The following is an 18610-nucleotide window of genomic DNA, read 5'->3' on the forward strand; positions in this document are numbered from 1 at the left end:
TTCAAGCTTCTATTTTATGGACATCTCTTATCTGCTGTCCCTTCTCTCTAGTTCTCTTATCGTTTTGGCTTTAAATTTTTATTTTCTTTTCATTCCTTTATGGTCATTTCCACAGGGTTCTAGGAGGGATAAGAGAATTAAAGAGGTGCTCAATCTGTTATGCTTAACTGGAAGCTTATCTTTTCTGAATTCAGTATATCCCAAAAGATGTTTCATGACAACATCTTTTTCTACAATATGAACCATATAACAAAGGCTCTGAGCTTAGAGCCTAGTACTCAGCAGGCACCCAATTAAAGTTTGATTAATTGATCCTAAATTAATAGAGCCATAATTAAATGGGTCTAGCATGTACCTAAGGAAGTACTCCATTAAGAAATGCCTTAAAAGGGGATACTTTTTATAAACTACATCAATTATAAACTATTAGCCCAAACCAAAGATTATTATGTTCATTCCAAGAACGAAGTACATAAAGGAGTTTAAATTTAAAAAGAAGTATGTAGGGAGGGTGGGAGGGAGACGCAAGAGGGAGGAGATATGGGGATATACGTATATGTATAGCTGATTCACTTTGTTATAAAGCAGAAACTAACACACCATTGTAAAGCAATTATACTCCAATAAAGATGTTAAAAAAAAATGTATGGCAACTCAGTTATCTAGTATGACTGAAGAATGAAAGTGATATTTTCTTAACAAATTCTCCAAAAGGTATGCTATCTAATCTTTCACAATACCTCCAGTGAGGCAACACCATCTTCATTAAACGAAGAAAGTAAATTAAACAGTTTATATAATTTTATTAGAGCCACAGATGATTTAACAGAAAAACTAGTACAAAACCCAAGTGGCTCAACTTCCAATAAAAATATCTATTAGGCCTGCTGAAGTTTTAACTAATGTTATACTTATAATTTCTAATCCAGATAAAAGAATTTCACAATTTCATACACTCTATACATTAGTTTGAGTTTGCATAATATAAAGATAATAACTTAAGGGAGAAAGTCACACACGAATGTTCAAAGAAGAGCCCCTTCCCACTTTGAAAAACTTGAAAAAATTAAAGACACTAAACCGCATTGCTTCTGAAATCTAGCCAAGCAATCATAAAAAGACATAATATTTTCTCAAGAAGTTCTTTCATAAAAATAAATTTAAATTATCCTTTGGGCACCATGGTTCCTGCTCAGTCTAACTAGGTAAATACATAAAAATGTACTTAATTTGCACAACTTCCCACTAACTCGACCTTCACCTTAACTTTCATCTTAGTTCCTTGCTCAGTCATCAAATGCCTGCATTTAAGAGTCCAAGGTTGCTTCTCTTTTGCATGATAGGTTCATTACTGCCTCTAAACTTTGAGACAATTACAAGTAACTTTACAGATAGTCTTCTAATGAGGCAGTTTGTTAATAAATGATATCTAAGAAATCTCAATGTGAAAATTAAAGGTTAAAACCCTTAAAGGTTCTATTCCTATAGTTATGATTTATAAACTTCAGCCTGAAAAAAAAAAAAAAAAACCTGTTCTCTATTACATTTCTGAAAGGAAACACAAAATAATCATAGTTAATTACAAAGTTAATTGGTCTGCTAAGTAGACAGCAGTCTGTTATTTATATCGAGCCATTAGAAAAAGGTGATAATTTGAGTTAATAAAGCTTGTAGACAACCACAAAGTGAGAGGCTTAAGGTGAGTAACATTAATAATACCATACTTTAGCATTATTCTGTAGTGGGAAGGAGGCATTAGACATAGAGTCAGAAGACTGGATCAAATTCTGTCTGCTCCAACTGTGTGATCTTGGCCAAGATATTCAGCCTTTTAAAATTGTTTTAAAGTTTATAATTATGAACGATTTTGAACATTCCATAAAGTACAAAAAATGACACCTACAGGGCAGATTTAACTGTTAACATTTAGTTATTCTACTTTTATATTAATCTTTGTTTCAGTCTCTTTGCCTTCAAGAGAAAACTACTTTCCTAAAATTGTCTTTTATTTTCACGCATCTTTTTATTACTGAAGCTTTCTGAAGTCTGTTTGCTGTCTGTTACAGGCATAGATAAGTTACCTTTTATCATCAGGTAGCTACAGCCAAGGACAATCAAATACTAAGTACTTAATTACCATTACCACTTTGTATGATATCCTGGAAAATGCCATACAGAAAACACAACTATTCACAACTTAAAATCTTACTAGAAAAAAAAGCCACAAAACAAGCTAATATACTTTATTTCATTGAAGTTAACTGTAAGAACTTGAACTATTTTATGCACCACTATCAGGGGAAAATGGTCAATTAAATTCTCATAGTACATTTTTTTTAATTACAGAAAATTTCAAACAAACCCAAAATAGAGTGAATAGTATAATGAAACTCCATTATACCCATATCCCTGACTCCAGAATTATTAATTCACATCCACTGTTAATTTATCTACTACCTTCTCAAGTCATTTTGAAACAAATTCTAGACATCATGTCATTTTAATGCACAACTATTTCAGTAAATAACTAACTAAAATATAAGTGTTCTTTGGGGAAAAAAAAACATTAATACCATTATTACAAGTAAACAAACAAAAAACCTCCAATAACTCCTTAATACCAAACACCTGAAGTTCAATTTTCCCCAACTGTCCTTAAAGTTTTATATATATATTTTTTACTTTCTTTTTACAACATGTCACAATAAGGATCCAAATAATACAACTGTGACTAGTTGAATCTTTCTTTTGTCTCTTTTAATCTACGGGTTCCCTCTCCCACTTTTAAACTCCTTGGAACTTTTTGACAGAAGAAACCAGGTCATTTGTCTGTGGTCTACATTATGTTGATTGCATCTCCTTCTTGTCACTTAACATGCATCTCTGTCTCTTGTATGTCTTATAAATTAGTAGTTAGATTTCTTAATCAGATGCAGGTTTTTGTTTTGGGGGTTTCTTTTTTCTTTTTTTTTTTTTTTTCTTTTCTTTTCTTAGGCACACTACTGCATATTTGTAAGTTACTTACTTCCATAAGGAAATGTTTAATGTTTGGCTGTTTCTTGGGACGCTAACAGCCATTGCTGATCACTGCCTAGAACTATTAATTCATTAAAGTTTACAAAATGCTAATATTCGAATTCCATAATCTTCAATTAGTTGCAGAAATATTTCTATAAAAAATAAACTTTCCTTTACTACCTGTTCAATTACCTTGATGTACAGTTTATATACAAAAGGCAAGGTAGATGCTTGTATCTTTCCTTTCATATATTGGATTTAAAAATGAGTTAACTTCCTAGCATCCTCTAAAATAGACCAATTTGTGTTTGTTTACTTAAAAGGTAGCATGATGGGCTTCCCTGGTGGCGCAGTGGTTGAGAGTCCGCCTGCCGATGCAGGGGACACAGGTTCGTGCCCCGGTCCGGGAAGATCCCACATGCCCTGGAGTGGCTGGGCCCGTGAGCCATACAACAGTGAGAGGCCCGCGTACCGCAAAAAAAAAAAAAAAAAGGTAGCATGATAAACTCATGAACTAAACATATCTGACAGGTTTCAGTAACTGTCCTGGAAAGTTACTTAAGTTATTATCCTCTTCATGCTCAGACGGTTCCATTTTTGGCTAAAGGGAGCCCAACCTAGTTGATTCTTGAGATGTTTTCTTACAATCCTAGCACTGCTTTGAAAGTTTCCTTGCTTTCTGTTAAGAAAAAAAAATTCTCGGCACATCTTATTTATTTACAATCTCAAACCTGGAAACAGTCATTGATTTCAAGGAGGCCTGGTTCTTTTATTAGGAAATGTTATTTGGAGAACACAATCTCTGCGTAAGAGTTGGGTCACAGTGATTTCTTATCACTTAGAAATTTTATTTCGGAATTACTGAAAGAGCTGTTTTTGACCACCAAGCTGTTTGTAATGAATTTTTTACAGCAGCCCTAGGAAACTAATATAGACCTAGGTATAGTTTTTAATTGACTAATAAAAGTGAATATGTAGGCATAATAAATTGGTTAAGACATTCATAAAACTTCTTTACATGCAAAATCCAACTTTTTCTAATTACTTTTCCACCCAAGTTTGTTGATGACCATTTTTCACAAGATATCAACCTCTATGCTATCAAGACAGTGATTTATGGAGAATACAGTCAATAAATTATGTAATATCTTTGTATGGTGACAGATGGTAAATGGATTTATCATGGTGATCATTTTGAAATGTATAGAAATATCAAATCATTATGTGTGTACCAGGAACTAACAAAGTGTTGTAGGTCAATTATACTTCAAAAACAAACAATCAAACAAACTCATAGAAAAAGAGCTCAGACTTGTGGTTACCAGACATGAAGGGTGAGAGGAGGGGGAATTGATGAAGGTAGTCAAAAGGGGCAGACTTCAGTTATAGGATAAATAAGTACTAGGGATGTAACATACAACATGATAAATATAATTAACACCACCGTACATCAAAGTTGTTGAGAGAATAAATCCTATGAGTTCTCATTACAAGGAAACAATTTTTTTTCTATTTCTTTAATGTATCTATGAGATGATGTTCACTAAACTTACTGTGATAATCATTTCATGATGTATGTAACTCAAAACATTATGCTGTATACCTTAAACTTAAACAGTGCTATATGTATCAATTATTATCTCAATAAAACTGGAAGAAAAAAAAAGAACAGTGGTGATTCTTCAGGAAATCCATACAAGAACTAAATCATTAGTGCTGGCGTCTTATATTGGCCTTGCAATTAAGTATGTATTTAACAGAATTAGCCAACTTATGACTTTCTTGGGAATGTTGTGCATGTGTCTGATGAATTTCCCCCAATTCTCTCTCAGTTAGAGGTCTAGGAGTTAAGAAAATTCCTGGATTATCTATGGATCTTCTCCCAAGTTTCTGCTTTCTCCAGATTTAATGACAGCACTTTGTATGTTCATACAGTCACAGGCAGTGACAACTATGCAGCTGCTTGGTCAATAGTGATCATACGAGACAAATGATAAGATAGAATCCCACTTCAGAGATGTTAGAATGGGGAAAAAAAAAAGGGTTCTCAGAACTGATCAAGTAAGGCGTATACTAAATGAGTCATAAAGACAAAAAGAAACACAACCTGAGAAAAAAGACAGCTATAGAATTTTTCTAACAGGTATTTAGCTTCCTATCTTTTTGGAATAACTTTTACCAAGTTTTCCTAAAATGGTCTCACCACATTGTAATTCAGTGAAAAAAAACCTTTAATGGTATCTTTTTGCATAACATTACTCCTTGTAAGATAATATGCAGAAATTTTAGCTTCACTGCTCAACTCTCTATGACAGCCTCAACCTTCCTTTCCAGTCTTATTTCTGATCATGGTCTTTATTAACATTTTTGCCCAAACTCAAGAGTGGGGAAAGAAATGGTAACTGGAAGAAACCATCAATTTGACTTAAGCGCCAAACACTAATTCACATGTCAACATGAACCAATCACCACTAAAACAATCTATATATGAAAAAATCTTTTGCATATAACATGCAAACGTCCATATTTTTTCAGAGCATCTCTACTTGGTTGTAGAGTAAGCATCTTATATGTCCAAGAGAAATCTTTATTATACCATCCCAAACATCCTATTAGCCTTCCCCACCTCAGTAATTGGCAACTCCATTTTAACAGTTGTTCAGGCCAGGACTTTAGTCTCACCCTTGACTTCTTTACCTCACATCCAATCCACCAGCAAATCCTTTTTTTTTTTTTTAAATGTATTATATATTTTTTGCGGTACGTGGGCCTCTCATTGTTGTGGCCTCTCCCGTTGCAGAGCACAGGCTCCGGACACGCAGGCTCAGCAGCCATGGCTCACGGGCCTAGCTGCTCCGCGGCATGTGGGATCTTCCCGGACCGGGGCACAAACCCATGTCCCCTGCATCGGCAGGCGGACTCTCAACCACTGCGCCACCAGGGAGGCCCAGCAAATCCTTTTAATTTCACCTCTGAAATACAACATTTGCAGAATTCAGCCACTTCTCACCACTTCCACTAATATCTTCCTGGCCCAACCCACCATAATCTGTGGCCTGGAATACAGCCACCGAACTAGTCTCTCAGTCCTCCTATGAGGACCTTGCCCTCCTATGAACTATTCTCTCCTTAACAGCCAGAGATCCTTTAATAATATGTCAGTCCATACTATCCCTAAAAATGCTTGCCATTTAGGAGGCCCTAAATGACCTCCCAGCCAATGGCTTAACTCTTCCTCCTCCATCTATGTAACTCAATTGTTCTAGTCATACTGACCTCTGTCTGTGCTTCTCTGAACATACCATGATTGCTCCTGTCTCAAGGCTTTTGCACTTGCTCTTCCCTCTCCTGCAACACTCTAGATACATTTATGGCTTGATCCCTTATTTATTCTAGATTGCTGTTCAAATATAATCTAATCCAAGAGGCTTTCCCTGATGCTTTATATAATCACCTCCAGAATGTCATCATCCTTTGTCCCTTTACCCTACTTTATTCTTCTTTGAAGCATTATAACACCTGTCATATTATACATTTATCTCTTTATTGTCCACAAAAGATACTCTGTCAGCAAGCACTTTGTCTCTTTTGTGCATTACTACAACCCTAAGAGTCCAGAGCTGCTTCAGAGTCTGTTGAATGAATGAGTTCATCTCAATTCCCTTTTGCTCTCCTAGTATGAACTTCTCATATTGAGTATGTGGTGAGTATGGATTTAGAATTTACACCTGAATAATCTTCATTAAACATGATAACTAAATGTAAGCTATTTCATCAGGTACATAATCTATCTCAATGCTGGAAGAAAAACTGGCTAAGTAAGACGTATTAAATGCCACAAGTAAAAAGCAACATCACAGAAAAAAATCTAAATGGGTAATCAGTAAGTACCCAATACCCTTTAACTCAATCCAGATTTGTTCAGTTAAGACATCTGCTAATAATTACATGATAGGTATTAGTACTCTTGTTCAACCCACTCATAAGTATAAAGAATATTCTGCCTATCCTAAACCACACAAATGACTTCAGGCATCTTAACTAAGTAGACATGGCATTAAGTTAAGGCCTTGGATAATGTTAACCTTCTGGCAGGCAATATGTTTTAAGAACTATAATTTAAAATTACCTATTCAAAATTTAAAAACTCCCAACAAACAGAAGTCCAGGACCAGACGGCTTCTCAGGTGAATTCTACCAGACACTGAGAGGAAGAGTTAACATCTACCCCTCTCAAACTATTCCAAAAAACTGCAGAGGAAGTAACGCTTCCTAGGCCAGCAACTCTAATACCAAACCAGACAAAGATATCACACACACAAAAAATTAAAGGCCAATATCACTGGTGAACATACACCCAAAAATATTCAACAAAATAATGGCAAACCAAATTCAAAAGTACAGTAAAACGATCATATATGCCATGATCAAGTGGGATTTATCTCAGGGATGAAAGAATGGTTCAATAACCACAAATCAATCAATGTGATACTCATTAACAAATTGAAGAATAAAAACCATATAATAATCTCATAGCTGCAGAAAAGCTTTTTTTAAAAATTCAACATCCCTTTATGATAAAAACTCAATAAAGTGGGTATAGAGGGACAATACCTCAACATAATAAAGGCCATATATGACAAACCCACAGCGAACATCACACTCAACGGTGAAATTTTCCTCTAAGATCAGGAACAAGACAAAGATGCCCACTCTCACTACTATTACTCAATGTAATTTTGGAAGTCCTAGTCACAGCAATCAGACAAGAAAAAGAAACAAACAGCATCCAAATTGGAAAGAAAGAAGGAAAACTGTCACTGTTTGCAGATGACATGATATTATACATAAAAAATCCTAAAGGCGCCACCAAAAATCTACTGGAACTCATCAATGAATTTGGTAAAGTTGCAGGATATAAAATTAATATGCAGAAACCTGTTGTACTTCTCTACCCTAACAAAAAACTATCAGAAAGACAAATTAAGAAAACAATCCCATTCAAAATCCCATCAAAAAGAATAAAATACCTAGAAATAAATCTAACTAAGAAGGTAAAAGATCTGTACTTGGAAATCTATAAGACGCTGATGAAAGAAACTGAAGACAACACAAACAGATGGAAAGATATATCATGTTCATGGACTGGAAGAATTAATATTGTTAAAATGACCACACTACCCAAGGCAATCTACAGATTCAATGCAATCTCTATCAAAATACCAATGGCATTTTTCACAGAACGAGAACAAATAATTCCAAAATTTGTATGGAAACACAGAAGACACTGAATAGCCAAAACAATCTTGAGAAAGAAGATTAAAGCTAGAGGTATCATATGATCTACCAATTCCATCCCTGGGTATTTATCCCAAGAAAACAAAAACATTCATTCAAAAAGATATATGCACCTCCATGTTTACTGTAGCATTATTTAAAATAACCAAGATATGGAAGCAACCTAAGTGCCCATCAATAGATGAATGGATAAAGAAGATGTGAGATATACACACACACACACACATATTCCACACAATGGAATATTACTCAGCCATGAAAAAGAATAAAGCCCTGCCATTTGCAACAACATGCAAGGACCTACAGGGAATTATGCTATGTGAAATAAGTCAGACAGAGAAAGACAAATACTGTATGATATCACTTATACAAACAAAGTCATAGAAAAAAAGATCAGATTTGTGGTTACCAGAGGCAGGTGGTGGGGGAAGGAGGAACTGGATAAAGGAGGTAAAAAGGTATAGACTTCAAGTTATAAGATAAATAAGTACCAGGGATATAATGTACAACATGATAAATATAATTAACACTGCTGTATGTTATAAATGAAAGTCATTAAGAGAGTAAATCCTACGAGGTTTCATCACAAGGATAAAAATTTTTTTCCTCTTTCTTTAATGTTGTATCTATATGAGATGATGAATGTTCACTAAACTTACCATGGTGATCATTTTATGATGTATGTAAGTCAAATCATTATGCTGTACACTTTAAACTTAGTGTTGTATATGTCATACATAATTTATATATGTAATATACATAAGTTATGCACATAATTTATATATTTATATGCATAATTTATATATGTATATATACATAATTTATATACATAAATTGGAAGGAAAAAAATTAGCTATTCAACTGGCTTACGATGTCCCCTGAAAACTTGTTTAGTACTTCATATTCTGAATAGTAAAACAAATTCTCAAATCCAAATGAATCAGAGTCTTATAAATGGCCTTCACTATACTAAAGCATTATAGATTTAAGATTTGCCTATGTTTTCTCTCTCAAAATAAGTCCAGGCAGGAGATACATACTTAAAGAAAATTACAGTAGTCTTAAAACTAAGATCATATCATAGGGAGAGTGGCCCAGATTATCTAGAGAATATCTATAATATCATTTACTCTTCCTTAGCAGTAAATTTTATATCAGATCCTAGAATTACCAAACAAAGGCTATTCATTAAAAAAGATGCTATTCTACAGCAATGACACAGAAAAACAAAGAAGTTTTGATACCTAAAGTTCTTTAACAAAAGAAAAATGCTTATCTAACCATAAAGTCCTTTTAGTGAAATTGCCCTTTAATAGTAAATTATCAAAGACAGACATTCATTAATCTGTAAATCTGGGGTTATCTATAATCCTGAGATCATGTTAATTCAAATAAAAAAGCCAATAACAACAACAACCAAACTTGGTATTCAAACGTATAAAAAATGAAGTTGATTATCATTTAGTTTTAAGAACAATGAATGAATTCTTTCTATCGATAAACAGAAATTAATTATAACCTGGCCTGGAAAATAAATACTCACTTCTCCCTGCTTAAAATTAGCCTATAGTAAGTTGTTCTTTGTAACAAGAATAAACCACTAGAGCTCCAAAGAGGAGTCACAAAGCACTATAGTGCCATTTTTTCTCAGGCCCTGCTGCAAAGCTTTCCTGTATTAGAGAACCATACACTAGACAACAACAAGAAACAGGCATATTTAACTGCTCATTTAGATAAATATGTAAGAAATGCTTTATTTCCAAATGAAGTTTCAAATTAAAAGTGTGGCTCAAATCCAAACCACAACTTCCTCTGGGAACTATGAATTAACTTCTCACTGTCAAGGGCTTCTCTTGTTACTGCTTACAGTTATTGGCCCACAAGGTATTTCATCTCAGTTCCTATAAGGACTTCTGCACTAATGAGTGGAGTAAGACCACAATGCAGGTTGCTAACCAAGTAGTTGGAAAACATCCTTTTCTCCTTTTCCTTCCCAACATACATGCACACGCACACGCACACACACACACACACTCATTCACTCTCCCCTTCCCTCCTTACAGGTGAGCATGAAAACAAAAAGAGGAGGGAACAGTATAAATGACTCCATGAAAGCAGTTTATGTAGGACTGAATACAGTGTACAGAGCTCAGCAGAGTTCTGTGCATGACTATTTTCCAAGCCAAAATATTACTTACAAGAACTATGGCACAAGCATTAAAGTAAGAAACAAAAAAAGGTAGAACACACCAGTAAAAAAGTCACTTACTGTATATCATCTTCAAGTCATAAAGTTTTGCACTTAATAGATCTTCTCTTTTGACTTTTTTTCTGTAAACACCAATAAAGAGATGAAATAAGAGAAAACTGTTACTTTGCTCATTTATTTTCAATCCACCGCCCACCAAATAGAAAGTATTATGCACTGAGTTTTAAATTTTAGCAAAGAAAGCATGATTAGTTGGACTCCCCACTTAGTTGCCACTCCAATGACTGCAATGGAGATTCACTAACAAGAAACAAAACACTCTTGCAATCCCTTTCCCTGGAACTGGGAGAAAGTATCAGAAAGAGGAGTTTTACAGCTTTAGAAGGGAGAAGCAACACTGAATGGGATATTTTCTAAGTGCAGGAAATGAGGCATATGCCTCATAAACATAAGATTGAATGAGAGGAATTCTAAAAACATCCAAAAGACTCCCCAAAAAATGTACAGTAAAAATCTAATAGCTGACAGATTTTCCACCTTGGAAGAAATCATTAAGGGTATGACTTGGTGAGCAAAAGCAAATTATTATTTTGCATTATTATTTTGCATTACATCCCTATACCATCACTCTACCACAAGTCCTTGAGAAAAAAGTTAAGCATGTGGACTACCTCAGCTCTGTTAGACCCACTGTATGACCCTATCACAGGTCATACAATGATGAGCACTGCACTCTCAGCACGAGCCAAGAGAATTGGGTAATTCTGAAAAAGTGCCTATCTATGACATTGTCACAGCCAAGAATAGGAGATGAATCAATAATGAAGCTAGCAAAAGGTATTTCTTCACTATGCCTGGGAAAAATGTGCTATTTACTATATGACCATAAATGGAAGACTCAAAGCTGACTCAGATATAATTAAAAGAAACTGTAAGTAAAATTTGCTCTACTGCAGTTATTAACTGGCTTTATGGGTAGGCTCTTGAACTGAGTGTTCCAGGAATCCCTTAAAATCTAAAAACTTTTGTCTCTAAGTATGTTTTCGGATAGTAGTTGTCTATAGTTTTCTTCAGATTACCAAAGAAGTCTATAACTTCCCAAAAGTCTATAACTTCCAAAGAGCTACAGGGTTCTAAATTAGTGGCATGATTCAATAAATCTCAAGGAATATTGTTAACTGTTCTGGTAACTAATATATTTACTCTCTTAAGATATTAGTATTCTGATGAAATGTACTAATGAATCATAGATTTAATTATGACTGACAACTTTTGGACAGCTCTAAATATACTTCAGATCAAAGAGGGCTTCAATTTCAAATGTACTGTAACAAGTTATTTTACGTATTAATAATAAATGAATTTCCAGTACACTACTAATTCAATCTAATTCAGAAATATGTTAACACCTGTTAAACCTGCATACTAAGTATTTCTAGGCAACTATGTTTTAACAACAGCAGTTAAAGAAACAAATCCAAACATGTTTAAAAATTGTTTTAAACAAACATTTGTTATAGTAGTAGCAAGTGTCTGCTATAACAGAGAAACAAAATGAGAAAGACAGTAGTTTCAATTACAACTGTCTCATGAAGAATGTTGTACTATATCTTTAGTTACTTTCTACTTTCTGTCCATAAATACATGAGCAGTTACTTAAAATGTGGGCTGTGCACCAATGCTTATCCATATTGGTTTGTGATATGTACAAAAATGCGTAAGCATTCAGAAAATTTTACAGAAATTTTACACTTGTAACTTTTACTGTACAAAAATATCGATCTAAAACAAATTAGGAAAAACCTAAAAAACACTAATTCATCAAAGATAGAGGTCAAATAAATTATATTCTCAGATTTTAGCTGGTCCATCCTTAACTTATCAAAGGTGTGCTTTAAAAGAAGTAATTAAATACATTTAAACCTCACCTCAAATTAAATACAAAAAACCTCATTTTTTTAAGTACTTTTTTTTTTTTTTTAGTAGCTATCTTCTGATTCTACACAGTTGGATGCCACTTCTGAAGTTCATCACTAACCTCATACAGCTTTTAGAATTTTCCTGACAGGACAGCTGTTTCTTAAAAGAGCTTTCATTTTTCTTGTCATTTGTTTCTCTCAACTGTCTTTTTATGTGAACCTGTGAGAAAAAGCAAAATCACCTATTTAATAGACTGATAATCTGGCATCACAAATGATAACCTACACATTTCCCTTGAAAGGACAAAAAATTAAAGAAACAAAACTGTCTGAATGAATGTGCAGCCCAAATTCATACACTTATTAATTCAAGCATGATAAACTATAAAATCAGTATGTGTGCTAAGCTCTGGGGAAACGTAACAGTTAAGAGAGGGGCATGTAAATAGATTAAATGCTCATAACAAATATAAACACAGATCTTTGTATACATGTAGAACTGACTTTGAGGATATCAGAGAAGACTTTAATGAGTAGATGATTTATGAGTCAGTCTTCAAGAATGAGTAGGAATCTGTATAAGGAAAAAAATATTCTAAATGGAGGGAACACAGTTATAAGAAACAGTGAGAAGCCAATGCAGAAGGGGAAGAAAAAATTAGGATATAAAGCTGATACAATGTATTAGGACCAGATTGTAAAGGTCCTGAATAAGAAAATAATTCTATAGGAATCAGAAGATAGAGTTCTAAAAGCATGTGAATGAGATGATCAAATTTGTTTTCTTTGGCAGTGATATGGAGAATGAACCAGTTAAGGAGAAACTATAAAAGCCAGGAAACTGGAAAAAAGTTCTTGTAACAGTGCAGATCTATATTGTATGAGACAATAGTCACTAGCCACATACTATTAAGCATGTGAAATGTGGCTGGTTTAAATTGAGATGTACTTGTAAGTGTAAAATATACACCGGATTTCAATGAAAACAACAACAAAAAGATAAAATCCTTCAATAATAATTCTTCTAAAATATTACATGTTGAAATAATGCACTAGACATGTTGGATTAAAAAAAAACATAAAAATTCAATTTAACTGTTTCCTTTTGGTCTTTTAATGTGGCTATTAAAAATTTTATATTATAGAGTGGTTTGTAGTATATTTCTATTGGTAGAACAGGTCTGGATGACAGCATGAGGGCCTACAAAGAGGTAATGAAGTCGGAACAAATTTAAGACCTTGTGCAGAGGAACAGGCAAAAATAAGACAAAGCGAAAAAATGGAAAACTCCCAGATGTTTTTGATCTGGGTGACTGGGATTACAGTACCATACAACTGGGGTTGGAGGATGGGGCAGGGAATGAGATGAGTTTGGGGTTTGTTAATATTTAGATTCCTTTGGTATTCTAGATGGAGATGTCCAACAAGTGGTTGAAAATATAAGCAACTATATATGACCCATTCGAGTTTAATTGTAAAGGGAAAAGGACAGTAAAGATTCAAAAGAAGTAAAAGGGCAAAGGAACATATTAAGAATATATGGATAATATCACACACAGAATTACCATATGACCCAGTAATCCCACTACTGGGCATATACCCAGAGAAAACCATAATTCAAAAAGACACATGCACTCCAATATTCACTGCAGCACTATTTACAATAGCCAGGTCATGGAAGCAACCTAAATGCCCATCGACAGACAAATAGATAAAGAAGACGTGGTACATATATAAAATGGAATATTACTCAGTCATAAAAAGGAACAAAACTGGGTCATTTGTAGAGATGTGGATGCATCTAGAGACTGTCATACAGAGTGAAGTAAGTCAGAAAGAGAAAAACAAATATCGTATATTAACGCATACATGTGGAACCTAGAAAAATGGTACAGATGTACCCGTTTGCAATACAGAAATTGAGACAGATGCAGAGAACAAACGTACGGACACCAAGGGGGGAAAGCGGTGGGGGGGCGTGGGTGGGAGGTGGGGTGTGGTGTGGTGTGATGAATTGGGAGATTGGGATTGACAGGTATACACTGATGTGCATAAAATGGATGACTAACATGAAGCTGCTGTATAAAAAAATAAAATAAAATTCAAACAAAAAAAGAATATATGGATAATATCACACATGATAAGAAATACCTTTTAAGTTTGACAAAATTAGATTAACACTCCCCCAAATTTGCAATTTAAGTAACACTCAAACCCTATTAAGTAAAACATAAATTTTTATTCCAAGCAACCGAACAAAATTCACATGAGGCAACAGAACAAAATTTTACAGAAGATCTTTGGAAGCTAGTTCACGCTAAAGAATCTTCAGCGTATACAGTCTGGAAAAACAGAACATGTCTTTCAGAGAAGTGTTGCTTTAATTTTGATTATACTATCACACAGATATATAACGTTTTATCTTTTCTCCAAGATATATAGTAATTTGCATAGATGTCCAGAGTTAACACAATTACAACATGCAGTATCTTTTAAATATGTCATTTTATTTAAATTGCAATCTCATTTGTACCTTATGTCACTGAGACTTAGCTGGAAAAAATATATCAAAACAAATTATAAACATCTACACTGAGAACATCTAATGCTTAAATAGTTTTATGTTGCTTACATGCCCCTTCCTAATCAAAGATAGCAACCAAAGTGTTGGTGCTACTTGGGAAATTTGTTTTTCCCATCAATGGCATCATATATGTATATACTGAGTATTCTCATTTTTAACTGTATACCATTCCTGACTAATGAGAACCTCAAGAAATCTTTCTTACACATTTCACTTTACGTAAATTACTACTTCCTCTCTTTTCCTCTTTTCATTTTTTATTCATTAACTCAGGAATATGTTCTTATTTCTTTCTTCTTTTATTTGTAAGCCAAAAATAAAAGTGAATACAAATCATAATCATGGTTCATAACCATAAGTAACATCAGCATGGTATGTGAATCTCAGAATGTGATTATGATTAAGCATTACAATAAAACTGTACCTAACAAAAGAAGTCATCTGCCCATGACAACCCTGAAACTGTGAGAAGGCCCCTCAAGATCTTCACAAACCCCCTTTTTCTTCTCCAATTAAACTCAGTTTCCTTCAAGCACCAAAATTTAAGAAAAAAGACACCCTTTTATATTTAATTTTATTTGTTTAATCTTCTCAACATTATATGTTTTTCATGAAAACATAATTTTCAGGTACTCTGGACTTAAGTTTTTGTGGGGGTTTGTCTTTGAATCTAATATTCCATTCAAACATTTTTTCAATGGAAATTAAACACATTAAGCTTAAAGTTGAACAATTCACAAATATACTCAAACTGGAAATTTAAAGCAAAATCATCTCAATTAAGTTTAAAGAGTTTGTTTTACAAAATAAAATCTAAACCTTACCTTAACACAACCTTCCAATGCACTGAATTTAAACACCGCCTGAAAAGGTTTCCGGTCAATAGGACATGAAGCCAGTGTCTGAAAAATGATGGACGAATTATAACTTTACGAATGTCTCTTTAAAACAGATCAAAATTAAACTATAACAAACGCATTTATGGTTAAGTTTTTCACCAGAAGAGGAAACAATAGAAAAATAATTTTTTCTTCTTTCAAAGATAAAGATGAAATACTTTCCACCTGTATCACTCCACAAAGTAATACCATAATTTTAAAAATTCATTCAAACATTTACTGAGCACCTACTGTAGGCTAAATAAGTGGAATACACGATGAACAGAGAGATAAGATCTTTGTTATCAAGATAATAGCTATTAAGACTTGCTGCACAGTTGAGTACTACAGCTATAATGAAAGGAAAGCTGGGCTGAAATCACTAGTTCTCTGATCCAAAGCACTTGAGTAACTCTAAATAAGCTGTAAAAGGAATGCCTTGGACAGGTCCCTTAGAGATTTCAATATGCTATGACAGTATTTTCCCCCAAAATAATTTTGATTAGCCAGTTGTACCAGCAATAAAAAAATTGTAGATATGAAGAAAAGAAAGGATTCCTCCGCTGCTCCCTCAGCCATGTAGATGCCCTCTCCAGAAGTAGTTTCTTATGTATCCTTTTGGAGACACCCAATGTTTATGCATACGTGTATCTTTTAAATATAAAATATAATTCAGATGCTGAACTGAACCTTGTTTTTCTCTTAATTACGTATTTTAAATTGGCTCATATTACTATTTCTGAGCTGTCCCATTCTTAACAGCATGGTATGTCATATAGTTTTAATTTACATTTCCTTTTATATGAGTATGGTTGAAAATATTTCCATGTTTAAGGGCTCTTCAAAGTTCCTTTTCTTTAAACTGTCTATTCATGCCTTTTGCCTAACTTTTCTTATTAGGTTACTGGTCTTTTTCACACTGAATTGTAGGCTTTCTATACAAATTAAGAAAAATTATCCTTTGTTCACTCTGTAATTCTAAATCATCTTTATCTTGACATAAATATATTTCCTGTACTTTCAAAATTAACATGTATCAACTATAATTCAGTTTCTCTGATAATACTATTAAATGTTTGTATAGGAATAGGCTTATATTATTTAAATAATTTAAGATAAAGTATGTTGTCTACTAGGGTAAAAGGGAAGATTCTGTAGCCTAAGAAGAAAATACTGAAAGGTGATATTTTAATACCTATGGTTATAAAAGTAAAACAGGATTCCAGCAATTTAATAGCAATAGTCTAATAGATAAGATAATAATGAAGTTTTGATAAATTATTCTATATTCCTGAGTGGAAAAATGTGATATTTGCTTTTCTGGACTTTGGCACATACCAAGATATGTTTACACAAGCACAAGTACAACAGACTGTGTGTGGCCCTTGATCATATAATACGTTTTCACAAAGCTTGTGAGTCACTTTGGAAGCAGCTAAAATATAAAGTTACTTTTTACTATTCTGCTAAAAAGTGATTTTTCTTTTCTTAAGTAGGTAGGGCTTGATAAAATGCTTTACACCATGTCTGAATTAGGAAATTTGACTTTCCTGACTATATTAAACTAATTCAGACTGGTAGAACACAGCTCAGCTTACTTCCAAGTACTATGAATTTAGGATGCTAGTACTTCCCCTACAGAAAATTTTACCTTAAAAAGCTTTACTACAAGTAGCAACAAAGCTGTCCACAGCTTTTTAATAATGCATTACAAATAGCAATTCTAGTTCAAAGAACTCAACATCGTAACTATGTGATTGTTGTTTATATTACCATTTACTGCACGAAATTTCTTAGACTAGAGGTTATATTAACACATTTATAATTCAAAAGAATACTTTAAAGTGGAAACTTTCAAGTATTTATTTTTACTAAAATATCAAAATATATTTGTATTTCTATTTTAAAGGTAAATGTAGATAAAATTCATTAAAAACATAAAACAGGGACTTCCCTAGCAGTACAGTGGTTAAGACTTCGCCTTCCAATACAGGGGATGTGGGTTTGATCCCTGGTCAGGGAGGTAAGATCCCATATGCCTTGTGGCCATAAAATCAAAACAGAAGCAATATTGTAACAAATTCAATAAAGACTCTAAAAATGGTCCACATAAAAAAAAAATCTTGGGCTTCCCTGATGGCACAGTGGTTGAGAGCCCGCCTGATGATGCAGGGGACACGGGTTCGTGCCCTGGTCCAGGAGGATCCCACGTGCAGCAGAGTGGCTGGGCCCGTGAGCCATGGCCGCTGAGCCTGCGCATCCAGAGCCTGTGCTCCGCAGCGGGAGAGGCCACAACAGTGAGAGGCCCGCCTGCCGCCAAAAAAAAAAAAAAAGAAAAGAAAAAAATCGTAAAAAAAAAAGATAAAACAATAATAAAATTTGTTTCCTTCAATGTTTTTTTAAAAAACTATTAAGACATGTATAAGGGCTCTGGATTTACTGTCTATTTTTATATCTTGTCCTGCGTATAACCTTGAGCAAATTACATAGCCTTTCTTTGTCTCATTTGTGAAAATGGGGATAATAATAATCTGAGGTTTTCACAGTAATTAATGGCATATACTAAGTACTGTGTAAAGTCTTCTAAACATTAACTAGCTTTACAGCACTAACAATAAAAAAGCTTGGTTCACTAACAAAAAGATAACTCACAATAGGATATACATATACATGTGAGAGACTGAATTCTTAGTGATTTTTTTGG

The 18610-nt window shown here is 33.7% G+C and overlaps 1 protein-coding gene across 10 annotated transcripts in view; it reads right to left on the minus strand.

Moving 5' to 3' along the window:
• SCAF11 (SR-related CTD associated factor 11) overlaps window positions 1-18610 on the minus strand; it is a 70860-nt gene that overhangs the window by 14463 nt on the left and 37787 nt on the right. For all 10 annotated transcript variants that reach the window (XM_059082088.2, XM_067009138.1, XM_059082084.2 and 7 more), the window contains 3 exons: window positions 15853-15930; window positions 12564-12664; window positions 10586-10647 (listed from right to left, as the gene is read on the minus strand). In XM_059082088.2, the coding sequence (XP_058938071.1) occupies window positions 10586-10647; window positions 12564-12664; window positions 15853-15930 (241 nt within the window). The remainder of the gene's footprint in view (window positions 1-10585; window positions 10648-12563; window positions 12665-15852; window positions 15931-18610) is intronic.

This window comes from Kogia breviceps, chromosome 12, assembly GCF_026419965.1.
Source record: "Kogia breviceps isolate mKogBre1 chromosome 12, mKogBre1 haplotype 1, whole genome shotgun sequence".
In the NCBI taxonomy this organism is placed as follows: domain Eukaryota; kingdom Metazoa; phylum Chordata; class Mammalia; order Artiodactyla; family Physeteridae; genus Kogia; species Kogia breviceps.